General features: G+C 44.8%; 1 protein-coding gene across 5 annotated transcripts in view; it reads left to right on the forward strand.

Annotated features, from left to right (window-relative positions):
* Positions 1-20,531, forward strand: part of LOC134351775 (synaptotagmin-A) — a 676,813-nt gene that overhangs the window by 616,368 nt on the left and 39,914 nt on the right. For all 5 annotated transcript variants that reach the window (XM_063058418.1, XM_063058423.1, XM_063058422.1 and 2 more), the window contains one exon: positions 13,437-13,621. In XM_063058418.1, the coding sequence (XP_062914488.1) occupies positions 13,437-13,621 (185 nt within the window). The remainder of the gene's footprint in view (positions 1-13,436; positions 13,622-20,531) is intronic.

The raw sequence follows: 20,531 nt of genomic DNA on the forward strand, positions 1-20,531 counted from the left end.
CCAAGACCACTCCTCTCCTCATCAGAGTCCTGGTCCAAAAATGGACCAAAATGTAGGGCTCCAGCAGTGAAGTGGGGGAGACTTCCCTTGACATCAGGACAACAATAAATGGAGGTATATTGAAGTTCATTGATCCCCAGGAAGAAAGCACTCCAGCGGATGAAGCCAGACCTCCTATAAAGTGGGATTAGTGTGAGCTCACTCATCTCATCGCCTGGAGATAGCTGCTGGAATTTGGGCGGTGCAGTAGGTAATGTCGCGCTCTCACATCGCCAGAAACCCAGGTCAGAACCAGATCATACGTCATGAAATTTGTTCTTCAGTAGCAGCGGTACAGTGCAAGGTGTAAAAACTATTAGTTCCAAAAGTAGCTGTGTATATACATCTGTTGATGCTTCTGGACACATCTTTAGTGATGTTCCTGGAATCATCGAGTGTTTCGGGTCTTTCAACATCATACAACCTCCTCCAGGTGACCCAGCCAGGGCTGATCAGACCCCAGCTTGTGTCCAGATGGCTAGCTACTTATGACTCCATGGCTCCCCTCTTTTGAGCCACAGCCATCTTGAGGCCCTCTCTGCCGCATCAGTGGTACTGCGGATGGCTCTCCTCTTCCTCTCTCCCTCGATGCCCAAAATGCTGAAGGCTCTAACTAAAGAATGGGCTACGAATCCCCTACAACCAACCTCCACTGGGAGACACCTCGCTCTCCGTCCAGCCTGCTGACAGTTGCTGACCAGTCCTGCGTACTTGGAGAGCTTCCTTTCAAAGTCCTCTTCCAAGCTATCTTCCCATGGGACTGTCAGCTCCAGCAGCACCACTTGAAAAGCACAAAAGACGGATAACAAGGTAGTGTTCCTGGGTTCATGAACTCATCAGAATCTGGTCGCAGAGGGGACGACTCTGTTCCAGGCTCTTTGAATGTGTGCCTTCAGGCTCCTGTACCTCCTCCCCAATGGTAGTGATGCAAAAAGGTCAGGTCCCAGATGGTGAGGGTCTTTAATGATGGATAGCATATGGGTGAAAGAAAAATGGAGAGCGATATGAGAGGGAAGGGTTAGATTGATCTTGGAATAGGTTAAAAGGCCAGTACAACATTGTGGTCTGAAGGGCCCGTACTGTACTGTTCTATGTTCTACAGTTCATCTTCTTGAGTTTAGTTGATTCAGTCTGTCTCACAGCTCCAGAAACCCAAGTCAGAATCAGGTTTATCATGAAATTTGTTGTTCTGCAGCTGTAGTACAGTGCAAAACATTTTTTTAAATTACTATAAGTTACTAAGAGACATCTGATAGCAGAGGGGAAGAAGCAGTTCCTGAATCTTTGATTGTTGCTCATGTACCTTCGCCCTGATGGTTTTGACGAGAAGAGAACATGTCTAGAAGCCGTGTTGCTTGACTACTGCAGGGCTGCAGATCTGAGAGGGACACAGTGGGAAGAGTCGTGGGAAAAACAGAATAGACAGGACAATGAAAGTTCTGTACAGTCAGTGTGAGGACTAGGCATTCAGCTAAAAGAAGATCCTCAAGTTGATGTACATATCAATGGAATATTCAGCCTAGGTGGTATGCAAAGCAAAGTTTTTCACCAAAATATGACACTAATAAACCAATTACCAATTATTACCTGAGTTATGAGCAAATTAGCATAAAAACGAAAAAAATGAATGCATGGCTCAGCAATTAAAGTCGAAGTAAAATTTATTATCAAAGTACGTATGTGTTAACCATATACTACCCTGAGATTAATTTTCTTGCAGGTATTCACAGGAAAATAAAGAAATACAATAGAACTTATGGGAAGACTCCACATAAACAATGACTGACAGACCACCAATGTGCAAAATAAGACAAATTGTACAAATAAAAAATGAATAATGCTGAGAACATGAGTTGTAGAGTCCTTGATAGTGAATCCATAACTTATGGAGTCAATTCAGAACTGAGGTGCAGGAAGATATCCACGCCAGTTCAGGAGCCTGATGGTTGTAGGGTGATAACTGTTCCTGAACCTGGTGGTATGGGACCTCAGACTCCTGTACCTCCTTCCTGATAGCAAGATCTGATAAAAGATGGTAGGTAAGTTCGACACTTTGGCAATTCAAGTGCAACTATATACTTAAGACCATGAGCTATAGGAGCAGAATTAGACCATTTGGTCCATCGAGTCTGTTCCATCATTCAACCATGAATTTTATTTTAAATCCCATTTTCCCACCTTTCCCCGTAACCCTTAACCCCATTCATAGATGCTGTGAGAATCTCTGCCTCCACCACCCTGTGTCAATGTGTTCTGGTTTCCACTTTGTGAGAAGAATTCCACTTTAGATCCCCTCTGAATCTCCTATCCATTACTTAAACCTACACCTTCCAATCACAGCCTGCTATGGGGGGGGGGGGCAAACAAATTGTAAACACGAGAGATTCTGCAGATGCTGGAAATCTTGAGCAATACACACATAATATACAGGCAGCATCTATGGAGAGGAATAAACAGTCAACGTTTCGGGGTGGTGCCCTTCATCGGGACTGGAGAGGAAGGGGGCAGAAACCAGAGCAAGAAGGTGGGGCAGTGGGAGGAGTACAAGCTGGCAGGTGGCAGGTGAGACCAGGTGAGGGGCAGGTGGGATGATGTAAGAAGCTAGGAGGTGATAGGTGGAAGAGGTAACAGGCTGAAGAAGAAGGAATCTGGTTGGAGAGGACAGAGGATCATGGAAAAATGAAAGGAGGAGGGAAACTAGAGGGAGGTGATGGGCTGATGGTGAGAAGAGAAGTTGTGTCTTCTTTTGAAAATGAATTATTTGTCAGTCTTTTTATATATATAATTTTTCATGAATTCTATTGTATTTCTTTAATTTCCTGTAAATGCCTACAAGAAAATGAATCCCAAGGTAGTATATTGTGACATATACATACTTTAGTAATTGATTCATTGTGAACTTTGACTTTGAATGCTTCGGGGTGAGTGCTGCGAAATGGGAATAGCAAGGAAGGGTACTTGATAGCTAGCACAGACACCAGGGACCTGTCTCTGTGCTTTGTGACTATGACCCTTTGAGATGACTCATCAGCACCCCCTAAGGAGCAATTATGGAAACACACTAAAAGCCAATTTTCCCAATGATCCCTGACCCTGAAAAGTGAACACATAACAACGTTCACGTTCAGGATTGTTCAGTTTCATTTCCAGTAGGCAAGTGTAAAGCAGAATGAAATAATTGTTATTCTAGATGTAGCACAAAACCATAATTGGATAAAGAACATAATAATTTAAAAAAACAGTGAATATAAATACATAAGATATCATTTATACTGTACATAAATTGATTGTATGGCCATAAAGTAACACTAGGCACAGGGGTGTCTGATAAGGCAGTGGTGGTGGGGTGGGTTAGTGAGCGGAGGTGTTGATCAGCTTTACTGCTTGGGGAAAGTCACTGTTTCTGAGTCTGGTGGTCCTGGCGTGGATGCTACGTAGCCTCCTTCCTGATGGGAATGGGACTAACAGTCCATGAGCAGGGTGGGTGGGATCCTTTTCCAGCACCTTCCTGTATATACTGTATGTCCTTGAGCAGTTGGGCAGTTTTGACTACCCGTTGGAAAATTAAACGATGTACACAACAGCCTCTGCCCTTGACACGGTCACATTGGAATATTCAATGCCGGACAGTCCAATTGCCAGATCACCACTCAAACCACCGCATGAGATTCATCATCAGCAGGGAACAGAGAGCAGCGTGGCTTCATTTCACTGACACATTGCCACTGGCAGCAGTAATATCTGTGCCTGCCTCTGTGGGCATGTCTGTGTTTGGCTGCATGTTTGTGTATATACAAGTAAGTTGTGTTTCTTTGCGTATGTGACGTGTGTGTGTGTGTGTGTGTGTGTGTGTGTGTGTGTCTATGGGTGTGCATTTCTGTATGTAATATGGGTGTATGTGATATGTGTGACATCTACATGTTTGTGTATGTATGTGATGCGGGTGTGTATGTTTGTGATTTTGTGTTTTATGAGCATATCTATATGTGTGACAATCTGACAGTGTGTGTGTGTGTGAGTGAGAGAGAAGTAGAAAGAGTGTGAGAGAGGAGGGAGCAAGAGAGAGGTCAAAGACAGACAGGAAAGAACAATGAGGGAGAGTGAGAGAGAGTGTGAGAGAGAGAGAGGGAGAGAGAATAAGTGAAAGCACATTTTACAACCTCAGGATATCCGTAGGTACAGCACAGTCAGTGAGGCAGATTTGAGGAGGCTTTTCTGATGCAGTCTGCGCGTCTCCCTGCTGACTGCTGAACTGTGGCTGACACTCCCAGCCAGGACTGAGTGCGAAGGGAGATCTGCTTCACTGCATCTAGGGGTTCAGATGGTCTGACCTCTCAGAGATGGATTTTGAAGAAAGCCAGAGGCTTTAATGGCTGCTCAATCTTTATCCCTTTATCATTCAAATCCAATAAGATTATCAGTGTAACACACACCAAGTGTTGGAGGAACTCAGCAGGCCAGGCAACGTCAATGGAGAGGAATAAAGAGTTGTCATTTCGGGCCGACACCCTTCGTCAGTGGGAGTATTAGTTAGGGCTTGTTCTGAACATAGAACATACCACAGTACAGCACACTTCAGCCCATGGTGTCTGCACTGAACATGGTATCAAATTAACCTACTCACACTTCCTGTCTAGTTCGTGTACCTATTTAAAAGTCTCTCCAATGCCACGCCTGCATCTGCTTCCACCACTACCCCAGGCAGCTCCCCCCCCACCCCACCCCAGGGAACCGACATTCTTTGTGTAAAAAATCAGCCCAGACGTACAGTATCCCTTAAACTTTCCCCTCTCTGTTTAACTGCCTGCCCTTTAGTGTTTTACTTTGTTTATGAGACCACAAGATATTGGAGTAGAATTAAGCCATTCAGCCCATCAAATCACAGAGTCATAGTGAGAGTGTGGATTAAGCTACCAGTGCAAGTCATTGATGCAACGTTTAAAAGTTTGGACAGATACTGTACATGGATGGGAGGGGTACACTCACAACATGCTGGAGGAACTCAGCAAGTCGGGCAGCATCCGTGGAAACGATCAGCTGGGGTCATCTATTGCATCTGGTGCTCCCGGTGCGGCCTCTTCTACATCGGTGAAACCCAACACAGATTGAGGGATTGCTTTGTCGAGCACCTCCACTCCGTCCGCCAAAATAGACAGGATCTCCCAGTTGCCACCCACTTCAACTCTGTCTCATATTCCCATTCGGATATGTCCATACATGGCCTCCTCTACTCCCATGATGAGGCTAAACTCAGATTGAAGGAGCAACACCTCATATACCGTCTAGGTAATCTCCAGCCCCTTGGTATGAACATTGAATTCTCCAACTTCCGGTAATTCCATCCTCCTCCCTTCCCCTATCCCAGTTTCACTCTGCCCCCTCCCCCAGCTGCCTACTACCTCCCTCATGGTTCCGCCTCCTTCTACCACCCATTGTGTTTTCCCCTATTCCTTCTTCACCTTTCCTGCCTATCCCCTCCCTGCTTCCCGTCCCCCACCCCTTTATCTTTCCCCTTACTGGTTTTTCACCTGGAACCTACCAGCCCTCTCCTTCCCACCCTCCCCCCACCTTCTTTATAGGGCCTCTGCCCCTTCCCCCTACTGTCCTGATGAAGGGTTCTGGCCCGAAACGTTGACCGATCTTTTCCATGGATGCTGCCCAGCCTGCTGAGTTCCTCCAGCATGTTGTGAGTGTTGCTTTGACCCCAGCATCTGCAGAGTATTTTGTGTTTACGATGGTAGGGGTATGGAGGGCTTGGTCCAGATGCAGGTTGATGGGACTAGGCAGTTTAAATGGTTCAGTGGGAACTAGATGGTCTGAAGGGCCTGTTTCTGTGTTGTATTTTACTATGACTCTTTAACTCTTCTCCACCATTCCATCATCATTGATTTATTATCCCTCTCAAACCCAGATCCCCTGCCTTCTCCCTGTAATATTTGACACCCTAACTAATGACGAACTTATCAACCTCCACTTTAAATATACCCAATGACTTGTCCTCCACAGCCTTCTGTGGCTGTGGCAACTTGAGTGAACTAAGGCTTTTTGCCTTGGAGCGAAGGAGGATGAGAGGTGACTTGGTTGAGGTGTATAAGACGATAAGAGGCATTGACAGAGTTGACAGCCAGAGACTTTTTCCTGGGGCTGAAATGGCAAATACAAGAGGGCATAATTTTAAGGTGATTGGAGGTAAGTTGGGGGGGGGGGATGTTGGATCTACGTATTTTTCACAGGGAATGGTGGGTGATTGGAACGCCCTGCCAGGGGTGGTGGTTAAGGCAGATACATTAAGGACATCTAAAAGACTCTTAGTTAGGTATTGTGCGTGGATGAAAGAAAACTGGAGGGCTATGTAGGAGGGGTTAGATCAATTTTAGAATAGGTTAAAAAGTTGGCACAACATCGTGAACCAAAGAGCCCTGTACTGTGCTATGTTTTAAGTTTTATTTCTACCCTGGGGAACGGTTCCGACTGTCTACCCTATCAATGCCTCTCATAATGTTATCAGCTTCTATCAGGTCTCCCCTCAGCCCCTGCCACTCCAAAGAAAACAACACAGGTTTGTCCAAACTCTTCTTTAGATCGTACCCTCTAATCCAGGCAGCATGCTGGTGAATCTCTTCTGCTCCCTCTCCAAAGCCGTCACTTCTTTTCTATAATGGAATGACCAGATCTGCACACAGTACTCCAAGTACAGACTAAGTTAAGTGTTATTCAGCTGCAACCAGACTTTGTTACTCTTATACTCAACACAACTAAATACACAGGCTATTATGACAGACTGATGGAAACCAGTGCGTCTATTTTCTCAGGAGGCTGAAGAAGTTTGGCATGTCCACTTTGACCCTCAGCAGCTTTTATCGATGCACCATGGAAAGCATCCTATCTGGATGAATCACTGCTTGGTGTGGCAACTGCTCTGCACGTGACTACAAGGAACTGCGGAGAGTTGTGGACACTGACCAGCACATTGTGGAAGCCAGCCTCCTCTCCATGGACTCTACCTGAACTTCTTGCACCCTTGATAATCGATGACCCCACCTGTCATGTTTTGTAACTTCAAATCATTAAACTAATTCAAAGGAAGACACGGGTGTCTGAAAATGTGGGTCTATCTTCATGTTTATTTTAAATGAGGTGCACACATCATGTGATAGCATAATTACATATGCAATTCACATATTTATACAAATAACCTGAAATGAATTGTTTATAAGAACAAGAATGGTTAATTGACATATGTACATATAAGATTAATCGAACATTACTTAAATGTTAAATACACAACACTCCTTCCTGTTTCGCTATAAACTTCAACTCAATAGAGAATACATCTCAACACTGTGTATTATATAATACAACACTATATACTGACATTCACAGCGTTGTAAATTTTAAATTGCCCCATTCAGGCCTAAAGATTTAATTGTTGTGGAGGATTTCTTACTCTTGTGGAATCACATCTTTCCTGACAAGGGAGACTTGTGGCTGTGAAAACAACCTCAGGTTCCAGGACTTTCTCCATGGTGGATGTCGGAGTTGACTCTGAGACTGCAGGAAGTGGTTCTCACCTTTCTCCTCATTCCTTTTTCTCCTTCTGGATCTTGGGATCTTGATCTTAATATTCTCTTATTAATCCTTCTGTTGATCCCTTTATGATCTGATCTTGGTTTCCTCATCCATAACATGATCTACCACATCCTCTGATTTGAATCTCCACTGACTCTTTTCTTTTTGACCGTTCATTCGTCCAGCTGGACTTTGGTCTTTGCATCTACTTTTACAAGCAGCTTTTTGTCTCCCACTTGAGGTTCATGTAATAACCTTAATGCACCCAGAGTAGATTCTGGTTCTCTATACTCACAAAAAACAAATGCTTGCAACTTTCCTGAAGTTAGTTGAACCTCTTCCAGCTTAAAATATAGCCACATTTCGCAAGTAACTGTCTGATTTACACATCAGAAGCTTTCTCAGATATGTTGCCTACAAAAACTGTTGTAGCTAGAACCACTGATTTTGTCACTTTCACAATCCCGCTGAGCAGCATGGTCCTTCCTTGGTCCAATATACCTTCCAACCAGAGGCACAGGGGTTGCCACCGATGCCTGTTTACCCTCTGTTGGGGAACTGTTCATGATGTGCAGCGTGGAGTGTACACATCATCCCATACCTTTCTTCATTTGCTTTCGGGTGGCTTCATTACAGGGGATGTGGCATGCAATAACTGGATGGATCTCCAAACAAGTTGTAATTGTCTGAGCCAATCACATCCCCACAATGCTGGCCCTTCTGTTTTTACCATATACAAGCTCAATGTGACCTGTTGGTTGTTGAATTTCACTGTTACGAATGTCATTCCCACAGGAGTTGTCTTTTCTCCAGTGCAAGTTCTTAATGAATATATGCAGGCTTCAGTTTAGTATCTTTGAAATGCCATTCCAACTCATTTTGTGGAATGACTGAAACAACTGAACCAGTGTCTAATTCCATTTTAATTAATTTGCCATTCACTTCTGGTGTAAGCTTGCCTACTGTTAATTTTCACATGCAAATCTTAAGGCTACACAGTCCTGTGTCACTCTCATCATTATCAGATTTTTTCATCAACAGCATGCAGATTAGTGCTCTTCTTGAAACTGTACAGTCTATTTATTGTTGTTTGTCTGAAATGCTCTTTGCATGTGTCCTACTTTGTTGTATCTTCTGCAAGTTTCACCTTTAAATCTGTATTTGTTAGGTGAATGTGAGCTCCTGCCACAACGGTAACACAATTTGTGCAGCCAGGCTGCTTTCTGTTTACATGCTGCAATTTTCTTCACACTCAGTTTCATTCCTGACTTCAACTCAACTGCACCTCTGTCTGTAGTTTCCATTGAAACAGAGATTTCAACGCTCTTTTAAATGTGAGGTGTGCTCCATTTAGCAGCCACTTTTGAATGCTTTCTTGTAAGATTCCACAAATGAAACAATCCCTCAGTACATCATTAATCTCATTCCTGAATTGACAATGCTCAGACAACCTCGCCAACTCAGCCCTGTACACTCAATGAACTCTCGTTCTTTTTGATACCACTTATAAAACCTAAAGCTTTCTGCAGTCAGCAGTGGTTTCACAATAGCAGCAAAGGTCATATCTGCTGGTTCGGTTGGAGCAGTTAAACTTTGAAGCAAACTACGCCTTTAAACCCAATGTACTCAGTAAAATTGGTACTCATTTCTCATTGGCTATTTCATTTGCTTCAAGATACTGTTGCATTAGCTCAGAATATAAAATCCAGTTATCCGTTGTGTAGTCAATTGTGTCCATCTTTCCAGTTATTTCTGCTCTTTTTCTTATGATTATCACCATGTTCAGCAGAACAACATAAGCAACAGCAACAATAACAAAACAATTCAACAACAGAAAAACAAGCCTCTTACCTCCCATCCACCACACACACAGACAGTCGTCCAACTCCAAGACAGGCCTCTAGTCTCTTGTCTCTGGACTTCGATAATCTAGCTTTGACTTCTGGACTTCTGATCTGCGTTCGGGCTTTGATCTTTGCACCACAGAGAAAAGCCACAGCTTGCTCAGCCTGTCTTCATAAGACATGTTCTCTAATGCAGGCAGCATTTTGGTAAATCTCCTCTGCACCCTCTCTAAAGCTTCCACATGCTAATCCATGCTAACCCTCAGGGAATTCAACAGTGGAACTGTGATTGCAGTGCATTGAGGAATTATCTTAAATTAGGAAATAAAAAAGAAGGTAAGTTATTTATAAAATAGAACATAGACCACTACAGAACAGTACAGGCACTCCAGCCAATGACGTTGTGCCAACCTCTTAAACTATACGCTAAGATTAATCTAGATCTATATGGAAAACCAAGGTCACCAACTTCCGCATCGGCTATGGTACCAAGACAGACAGAAGATTAATCTGTGACAAGACACCTAGGTGAGGATGATCAGGACCCAAGTACTGCAGTATCCAAGACTAGAATTGAGATGCAATATGAGACTAAAACAAGAACAGGGTACTAAACTAGATACTAGATGATAATCAAGTCAAGCTGATGATTGAGAACCAAACCTCAGTTCAAGTGCTCTTTAAATATTAAGACCTTGGCACCAACACATGCCCGCCAATTAGCAGGATGGGCCTGAATCTTTAAAGGGGGCCATGCCAGTTATCCATATTCATGAGAGTTACAGCATCTAAACCCCGGAGGCTGGCATGGTTGGGTGCATGTTGTAACAGGACTCCCTCCCCTACAGCCGACTCCTGACGGCCCTGGTTGCTTGGAGAGACAATGATGGTAGTCATGGATGAGCACCAGATCTAAGACGTCCCTTTCCAGAACCCAGCACTGTTTCTTGGGTCTGAATCCTTCCCAGTCCACACAGAACTGGCGAACACCCCAATCTAGCATTCTTTTTACAGTGAAAACCTGTTTCCCATCAACAAACCTGGGTGGTGATGGGACTGCTGGGGGTGGGACCAAAGGACTGGTGTTTACGGGTTTTAATTTGGAAATGAGGAAAGTGGGATTGATCGTGAGGGTCTTGGGGAGCTGCAAGGTGTAAGTCACCAGGTTTACTTTCTTGAGAACCTTGAAAGGCCCAATGAACTTTAATGCCAATTTTCTAGACTCCACCTGGAGCGACAAATCCTGAGTAGGCATCCAGATCTGTTGTCCAGGTTGCAAAGCTGGTGCTTGTCTTCTCTTATAGTTAACCTTTATTTCAGCTTTCTGGGCAGAGGCCAACAAAATCTCCTTTGCCTTAGTCCATTTCTCACTGCAGCGTAGGACAAGATCTTCAGCTTCAGGAACTTCAATCTTGGCCTCCTGCTCAGGGAAGAGTGGCAGAGAATACCCAAACTGACATTTGAACAGAGACATTCCACATATCGAATGCTGTAAAGTATTGTGGATAATCTCTCCCCACATCAAATGGTCACTCCACTTGTCTGGTCTTCCAGAGGCCAGGCATCTTAGGATTCATTCCATATCCTGGTTCACCCACTCCGCCTGGCCATTGGACTGCGGGTGAAAGACACGCTGTTGCCCCAATCAGCGTACAGAATGCCCTCCAAAAATGTGATGTGAATTGAGGGCTGCGATCCAACGCAATGTCCACCGGAAATCAGTGGATCCTGAAGACCTGGAGTAGGACTTATCCCTGAAAGCAGCCAAAGTGCTACACCTGCCCATTCATCTCCCCCCTCACCTCCATCGAGGGCCCCAGTCGTTCCAGGTGAGGCGACACTTCACTTGTGAATCTGCTGACATCTATATCCATTGTACCTGGTGCGCCCAACGCCGCTTCCTCTACACTGGTGAGACCCGTCGTAAAATAGGGAGCAACTCCATTTCATCCTGCAAAAGCGGAACTTCCCAGTGGCCCAATGTTTTAATTCCATTCCCTTTCCCATTCCGATGTGTCTACCCATGGTATCCTCGTGTGCCACGATGAGGTCACCTCAAGGTGAAAGAGCAACTCCTTGTATTCCGTCTGAGTAGTCTCCAACCTGATGGCATGAATATCAATTTCTCCTTCCAGTAAAATATTCCCTCCCCCTCCCCTTTCCTTCTATTCCCCATTCACCTCCCTCCTCCGGTGCCCCTCCTCCTTCCCATTCTCCTATGGTCCCCTCTCCACTCCCATCAGACTCTTTCCTCTCCAGCCTTTCTTTCCTATCAGATTTCTTCCTTTCCCACACACCTGGCTTCATCTATCACTGTCTAGCTATCCTCCTTGGCAGTGTGGTGGATCAGAGGGATCTTGGGGCCGAGTCCATAGGACACTCAAAGCTGCTGCGCAGGTTGACTCTGTGGTTAAGAAAGCATACGGTGCATTGGCCTTCATCAATCGTGAGATTGAGTTTAGGAGCCGAGAGGTAATGTTGCAGCTATATAGGACCCTGGTCAGACCCCACTTGGAGTACTGTGCTCAGTTCTGGTCACCTCACTACAGGAAGGATGTGGAAACCATAGAAAGGGTGCAGAGGAGATTTACAAGGATGCTGCCTAGATTGGGGAGCATGCCTTATGAGAATAGGTTGAGTGAACTTGCTCTTTTCTTCTTGGAGCAACAGAGGATGTGAGGTGACCTGATAGAGGTGTATAAGATGATGAGAGGTATTGATCATGTGGATAGTCAGAGGCTTTTTCCCAGGGCTGAAGTGGCTAGCACGAGAGGGCACAGTTTTTAAGGTGCTTGGAAGTAGGTACAGAGGAGATGTCAGGGGTAAGTTTTTTACGCAGGGAGTGGTGAGTGTGTGGAATGGGCTGCTGGTGACAGTGGTGGAGGTGGATACAATAGGGTCCTTTAAGAGACTCCTGGACAGGTACATGGAGCTCAGAAAAATAGAGGGCTATGGGTAACCCTAGGTTATTTCTAATGTACATAGGATATAGAATAGTACAGCACAGTACAGGCCCTTCAGCCCACAATGTTGTGCTGACCCTTAAACCCCACCTCTCATATAACCCCCCCAACCTTAAATTCCTCCATATACCTGTCTAGTAGTCCCTTAAATTTCACTAGCGTATCTGACTCCACCACTGACTCAGGCAGTGCATTCCACGGACCAACCACTCTCTGAGTAAAAAACCTTCCTTTAATATCCCCCTTGAACTTCCCACCCCTTACCTCAAAGCCATGTCCTCTTGTATTGAGCAGTGGTGCCCTGAGGAAGAGGTGCTGGCTGTCCACTCTATCTATTCCTCTTAATATCATGTATACCTCTATCATGTCTCCTCCCATCCTCCTTCTCTCCAAAGAGTAAAGCTCTAGCTCCCCTAATCTCTGATCATAATGCATACTCTCTAAATCAGGCAGCACCCTGGTTTAGAGAGTATGTAAGGACATGTTTGGCACAGCTTTGTGGGCCAAAGGGCCTGTATTGTGTTGTAGGTTTTCTGTGTTTCTATGTTTCTTCCCCCCTCCCCCCCCCACCACCTTTTTACTCTGGCATCTTTCCCCTTCTTTCCAGTCCTGAAAAAGGGTCTTAGTCCAAAACATCAACTGTTTGTACGTTTCCATAGATGCAGCCTGACCTGCTGAGTTCCTCCAGCATTTTGTGTGCGTTGCTCTGTACTGTACTGTATTGTTCTTTCTTCTATGTTCACCTGGAGGAAACCCATGTGATCACAGGGAGAATGTACAAGTTCCCTACAGCCAGCAGCAGGAATTGAACTGCGGTCAGTGATCACTGGTCCCCTAAAGTGATTCTGCTAACCAGTATGCTATATAATGGTCAGTTTATATTTGGTGAGTTGAAAGACTTTTTTCCATGCTGTGTGACTCTATAACCATGCAATGTTGACTCTTAATCTGTTGTTCCAACAAAAAGGCCAGTCCTGTCCCTTCTGACGCGGGATGTGATCCTGTGGGCATTTCATTGCAGTACCTCCCTGGGCACTGGTTGCTATTGCCATTGTCGCCGTGTTACTGGTCCTCACTTGCTGCTTCTGCGTCTGCAAGAAATGCCTGTTGAAGAAGAAGAACAAGAAGAAGGGAAAAGAAAAGGGAGGAAAGAATGCCATGACCATGAAAGACGTGAAGGAGATGGGGAAGTCTGGCAAAGACCAGGTAATGTAGAACAAATCCCAGGAACTGTTTGTCTGAGATATAGAGGACTACTTACCCTGTGATTGTTAAACTGCACACTTTGATATCTTTTTGGACATTTCTGTACAAAATGATGGGCGTTATAGGGTATATATTAGGGTAAATACAAACAGGTCTTTTCTACTTAGATTAGGTGAGGCTAGAACTAGATGTCATAGGTTAAGGATGAAAGGTGAAATGTTTAAGGGGAACCTGAGAGGGTGGTGAGAGTGTGGAATGAACTGCCAGTGGATGTGGTGGATGAGGGTCCGATTTCAAAGTTGAAGCGAAATTCAGACAGGTACATGGATGGGAGAGATATGGAGGGCTATGATCTAGACACTGGTCTATGGAACAAGGCAGAATAATTGTTTGGCATGGACTAGATGAGCCAAAGGACCTGTTTCTGTGCAATAATGTTCTATGACTCTATACTTAATTAGAATCGTTAATTGTCTTTAGTTGATGCCAGTGGTGACCCATTCAACTGTGAGATCATACAACTTAAACTGGGAATCACTTGTTTAAATCCTGAGATGAGAGTTTTATCCTAACACAAGCGACTAAAGAATTGGATCTTTCTTCTGTTGAGTTTAGAAGCATGAAGTTGCCCTTTATTTACTTATTTAGAGGCACAGAGGGTAACAGGCCCCTCCAGCCTAACAAGCCCAAGCCATCCTAGAACATTCATGTGACCATTGGACATAGAGCATATAGATAGAACAATGCAGCCCACTACAGGCCAATTGGCCCATGATGACATGCCAACATGTCTAACCTACTGTAAGATCAATCTAACCTTTCCCTACCACAAAACCGTCCAAGTTTCTATCATCCATTTTCCGATTCAGATTTATTTATCACATGTACATCAAAACATGCAGTGAAATGTGTTGGTTGCATTAACAACCATCACAACCTCGCGATGTGCCGGGGGCAGCCCGCAAGTGTTGCCACACTTTCTGCCACCAACATAACGTGTACACAATGCTCGGCAGAACAACACAGAGCACAACATAACAGGACACAGCAAGTGACAAAACAAGTCCCCACATATCCATGTCCCTATCTAAGAATTTCTTAAAATGTCCATAATATATCTGCCTCTATCACCACCCTTGGCAATACATTCCATACCCTCATCACTCTGTGTAAAGAACCTGTCTCTGACATCTCCCAATACTTTCCTCCAACCATCTTAAAATTATGTCCCTTATATTAGCTATTTCCACCCTGGGAAAAAGTCTCTGGCTGTCCACTTTACCTATGTTTCTTATCATCTTGCATGCCTCTGTCAAGTTCAAGTTTAATTATCATTCAACCATACATGAATACCCAAACAGTTCAAAGTTCAAAATAAAGATTTGTTATCAGAGTACCTACACGTCACCACATACAACCAACCCTGAGATTCTTGTTCTGCGGGCATTCTTAACAAATCTATGGAACAGTAACTGTAAACTATAAACATCAGGAGCTGTTAACTGTAAGCAAACTATGCAAATGAATATATAAATAATAGCAATAAATAATGACCATGAAGTAACCATATAACAGAATCCTTAAATGAGTGTAGTGATCTCCTTTTGTTCAAGAACCTGGTGGTTATGAGGTAGTGACTGCTCTTGAACCTGGTGGTGTGAGTCCTGAGGCTCCTGCACCTTCCACCAGATGGCAGCAGCGAGAAAAGAGCATGGCCTGGATGGTGAGGATCTTTGATGATGGATGCTTCTTTCCTACTGCAACGTTTCATGTAGATGTGCTCAATGGTTGGGAGGGTTTTACCAAAACACATTACCAACAGTCATACGTAGCTCAAGGCACATGTAAATAGCAGTAAACATACAGTCACATGACAAATATATAACATACCCCAAGTAACTGAGTCCATGGATGTTCTCTGCAGTCTGCAGATGAATACAATCCAGATTGTCTTCCAGAGATCGAACACTGGAAGGCAGCACTGATGCCAGCATAGACACCGCACCACACCACCTCCAGAGTCACCTCTCCTGGATGGCTCCAACAGGAAGCACTGTGGCATGAGGCCTGGTCCATACTACAACAGAGGACACACAACTCCCCTGCTGTCGGTCCCGCCAATAAACCAATGGACCGGACTTGCAGCATTCCACATTACCAATGTCCAACAGGGTCTTACAATCTCAAGAAAAATGACTAGGACAACCACTCACTATTAGACTTCACACCACCTTCGTGCACCGACTCTGATGCCCCTCTATAGCAGGGAGTGACATAGTCCGCACCTAGTCCAGCTCCCCTGCCAACAAGCAACTCGCTGTTGTGGTAGACCTGCAGTACTTGAACTTCTTAATGTCCCGCAGTGTCTTGTGATAGTAACAGGACAATAACACCTTTGGTTAGTCCCGTAGGTGTCATCTCTAAAGGGCTAACTCTTATCTTCCTTCACTGCAAAGAGAAATGCCCTAGTTTGCTCAACCTATCCTCATAAGACATGCTCTCGAATCGAAGCAGCATCCTGGTAAATCACCTCTGCACTCTCTCTAAAACTTCTACATCCTTTCTATAATGAGGGGACCAGAACTGAAGACAATATTCCCATATAGTTATAAAGTAATTGGTTAGTTAGTTAAGCCCATCACCCCTATTGAGGCCATCACCCACCAACAGTAGCTCACCAAGTCCTCTGTCCTGGGCCAGTCTTTCAAGCTGTCCTTGGGTGTAGCCCATCCTCTTGGTGTCAGCTCTAGGCAATAATCCTTCCTCTCCTAGGGATGAGGTTTTTGGCGTTTCTGTAGCCAAATAATCCTTCCTCTCCTGGGGATGAGGTTTCTGGCGTTTCTGTAGCACTGGGTTTTTACGGAATGTGGATGCAATCCACATGCCCAATCCTCTTTTCCAAGCTGGGCTTAGGCTCTGGTTTAGGGCCGTCCATGGCGTAGTGTTGTGGAATTATACCACATAGAAATGAGTCTTTTACCCCGACTCATCCACGTCAACCAAGATGCCCATTTGATCTAGTCTTATTTCCCTGCATTTGGCCCATATCCCTCTAAACTTTTCATATCCATGTACCTGACCAAGTGTGTTAGAAATGTTGTTATTGTACCTGCCCCAACCACTTCCTCTGGCAGCTCATTCCATACTGACCACTCTCTGGATGCAGAAGTTGCCCCTGAGGTACCTTTCAGACCTTTCCCCTCCCACCTTAAATGATGCCCCCTAGTTTTAGACCCCTTTTCCCTGAGAAAAAGACTGTGCACATTCACCCAATGATCTTATATACCTTTGTAAGATCACCCCTCTGTCTCCGACATTCCAAGGAATAAACACTGATCTCTCTACAACTCAGGTCCATGAGTCCTGACCATATCCTTGTAAATCAATCTGTCCAGTTTAACCACATCTTTCCTTTAAGAAGTTGACCAAAGTGGCACGTGGTACTTCAACTGCGACCCCATTAATGACTTACACAACTGCAGCATAATATCCCCTGTCTTGTACTCAATGCCATCTCTAATGAAGAGAAGTGAAGCTGAAGGTGACTGACGAAGGTGCAACTCACACAAATTGCCGGAGAAACTCAGTAGGTCAGGCAGTATCTATGGAGGAGAATAAACAACCTAGAATTCAGGCCAAGACCCTTCATCAGGACTGGAGAGGAAAGGTGAAGAAGCAAGAATGAGAAGCTGGAGGGAGGAGGAGGAGGAAAAGGTGCCAGGTGATAGGTGAGAGGGAAGGTGGGTGAGTGGGGAAGGGGTTAAAGTAAGAAGCTGAGAGGTGACTGGTGGAAGAGGTAAAGGGCTAAAGAAGAAAGAACGTGATAGGAGAGGAGAGTGGATCATGGGAGAAAGGGAAGGAAACAGGATGGACAGGTGAGGAGAAGAGAAGGAGTAAGAGGGAAGCCAGAATGGGGAATTGCAAAAGAAGGAAGGAAGAAGGGGAGAAATTACTGAAAGTTAGAGAAATCAATGTTCATGTGTTACTGATGAAGGTGTTGCACATATCCCACTCTCTTCAAACTCAGCGAGTTCATTGGAAGATTTATTATACCAAAGTAACATGTAAAATACTTAAATATAAATATTCTGGAGGATTAGTAGGAGTGGTATCCAGTAGTCTAGAATATCTGCTCATTTAGGTTCACCAACATGCTAAGTGTTACCAGATTATCAGAGTTTTACTGTATCACACAAACCCCACCTGTCCTCTGCACAACGCTATGTGATAGCAACTTCACGGAGGCGATGCCCTTGTCAGCGAGTTGCTTCCAATTCTGAGACCTGTCTGAGGCTGATAATGCTCAGGTTTTCAACCTGGGAGCTGAAACCTGGGTGTGGGCAAAGCTTGCACTGACAGGAGATGCCTGACGTTATATGACTCTCGCTTTCATAAGCGCAAAATAAATAATTCTTGCCAAAAATGGTGAAAGATTCCCAGATTTTCCCTTCACTGATCTGTACATGGGTGAACTTTTATTTTCCCAGTTATTCTGCAGAACCGTTGAAGCCAATAATGGAAAATGAACCAGGTTGTTTGAACAGTGGCCAATCAGCGATCCGAAGTGTGAGGAAGTATAGTTCACTCAGGTTCACCAACTGATCGACTCGCACAGTTTGGTGTTTTTGAATAGCGGTCAATCAGTGATTGGCAAAAACAAATAAAATAATGCAGGGGCAAGCAGAGCGGCCATAGTTGGAATGGACAGTATTAGAGTGGTTACTTGAGGCTTTAACTCTTCAAGGCCTCAGCAAGAAGAGGCTTAAGTGAGAAAAGGTGAAAAGCTGTCGGTAGATTCCCCACCACCCCCCTCCAGTTTATTTATTGTTTTTCTTCATTATATTTGCACGGTTAATGGCAGGCAGGATAGCTGAATACTTCTCTTGCAGAACGTGGCAAGGCAGGGCGACCTCCAGTGTCCCTGACAACTACACCTGTGAGAAATTGATCCGGCTGCAGCTCACGGAGTTGGAGCTGGAACTGGATCAACTCCGGATCAGTCGGGAGGCTGAGGGGTTGATAGATAGGACATATACCGAGGTAGTTACATCCATGGTGCAGGACACAGGAAACTGGGTGACCGTCGGGAAGGAGAAAGGGATTAAACAGCCAGCGCAGAGTACCCCTGTGGCCGTCCCCCTCAACAACAGCTAAACCACTTTGGATACTTGGGATGGATGAGGGGATGACCTAGCAGAGGAAAGTCACAGCGGTCGGGTCTCTGGCACTGCACTTGACTCTGTGACCCAGAAGGGAAGGGGGGAGGTGAGGCGAGCTGTGGTGAGAGGAGATTCATTAGCTAGGGGAACAGAAAGGAGGTTTTGTGGACAAGAACAAGATTCCTGGATGGTTGCCTCCCAGATGCCAGGGTCCAATGCATCTCAGATAGAGTCCTCAGCATTCTTAAGTGGAAGAGTGAGCAGCCTGAGTTCGTGCTCCATGTAGGTACCAACGCCATGGGTAGAAAGAGTGATGAGGTACGGCAAAGGGAGTTCAGGGAGTTAGGTGCTAAATTAAAGGACAGGCCCTCCAGGGTTGTGATCGCAGGATTGCGACCTGTGCCATGTGCCAGTGAGGCCAGAAATAGGAAGATCAAACAGTGTTACACGTGGCTAAAGCACTGGTGTAGGAGGGAGGGCAACAATTTTTTGAATCACAAGGCTCTCTTCCCGAGGAGGTGGGACCTGTACAATAGAGCTGGTTTTCACCTGATCTGGAGGGGGGACTAACATCCCAGTGTGAAGGTTTGCTCATGCTACACGGAGAGATTTAAACCAGAGTTGCAAGGGGATGGGAACCAGAATGCCAGAATAGACAGTGGAGAGGTTGTTAAGATGTCAGACATAGTCAGGAATCAGGAGGTTGAGCATGGCGCGATTAATGTTCAGAGCTGCGTAAATTTCAATGCCAGAAGTATTGTAGGAGGGTCAGATAAGATCAGGGCATGGATCAATATATAGAATTATGATTTGCAGCTTTGTGAGACTTAGTTGCAGCAAGGGCAGGACTGGCAGCTCAATATTCCAGGATTCTGTTGTTGTAGATGCGACAGAGTGGGAGGAATTAAAGAGGGAATGGAGGCATTACCAGTCAAGGAAAATGTCACGGTGGTGCTTAGTCAGGACACACTGGAGAACCTGTCTAGTGAGGCTTATGGGTGGAACTGAGGAATGAGAAAGGAATGACCACATTAATGGCATTTTACTACAGACCACCCAACAGTCCATGGGAGTTAGAGGAACTAATTTGCAGAGAGATCACAGACTGTTGCAAGAATCATAAGGTTGTGATGGTAGGTGATTTTAACCTTCCATATATTGACTGGGACTCCCATACTGTAAAAGGACTAGATGGATAGAGTTAGTCAAATGTGTTCAGGAAAGTTTCCTTAATCAGTACATAGAAGTCCCAAAGACAGAGTGTGTGATACCTGATCTTCCATCAGGGAATGTAACAGAGCAGGTGACAGAGGTTTGTGTAGGGGAACACTTTGCACCTAGTGATCATAATGCCATTAATTTCAAAATAAATATGGAAAAAGATAGGTCTGAGATTCTAAATTGGAGAAAAGCCAATTTTGATGGTATCAGGGAGGATACATGGATTGGGATAGGCTGCTTTCTGGCAAAGGTGCACTTAGTAAGTGGGAGGCATTCAAATTTTGAGACTACCAAGCTTGTATGTGCCTGTCAGAATAAAAGGTAGAAAAACTGGTTTAGGGAACCTTGGTTTTCAAGAGGTTTTGATGCCCTGGTTAAGAAAAAAAGGAGACACACAGCAGGTATGGGCAGGTAGGAACAAGTGAAGTACTTAAGGAGTATAAGAAATGAAAGAGAACTCTTAAGAAAGAAATCAAGAAGGCCAAAACAAAGCATGAGGGTGCCCAGTAGAAAAGGTGAAGGAGAACCCT

This window comes from Mobula hypostoma, chromosome 9, assembly GCF_963921235.1.
Source record: "Mobula hypostoma chromosome 9, sMobHyp1.1, whole genome shotgun sequence".
In the NCBI taxonomy this organism is placed as follows: Eukaryota; Metazoa; Chordata; class Chondrichthyes; order Myliobatiformes; family Myliobatidae; genus Mobula; species Mobula hypostoma.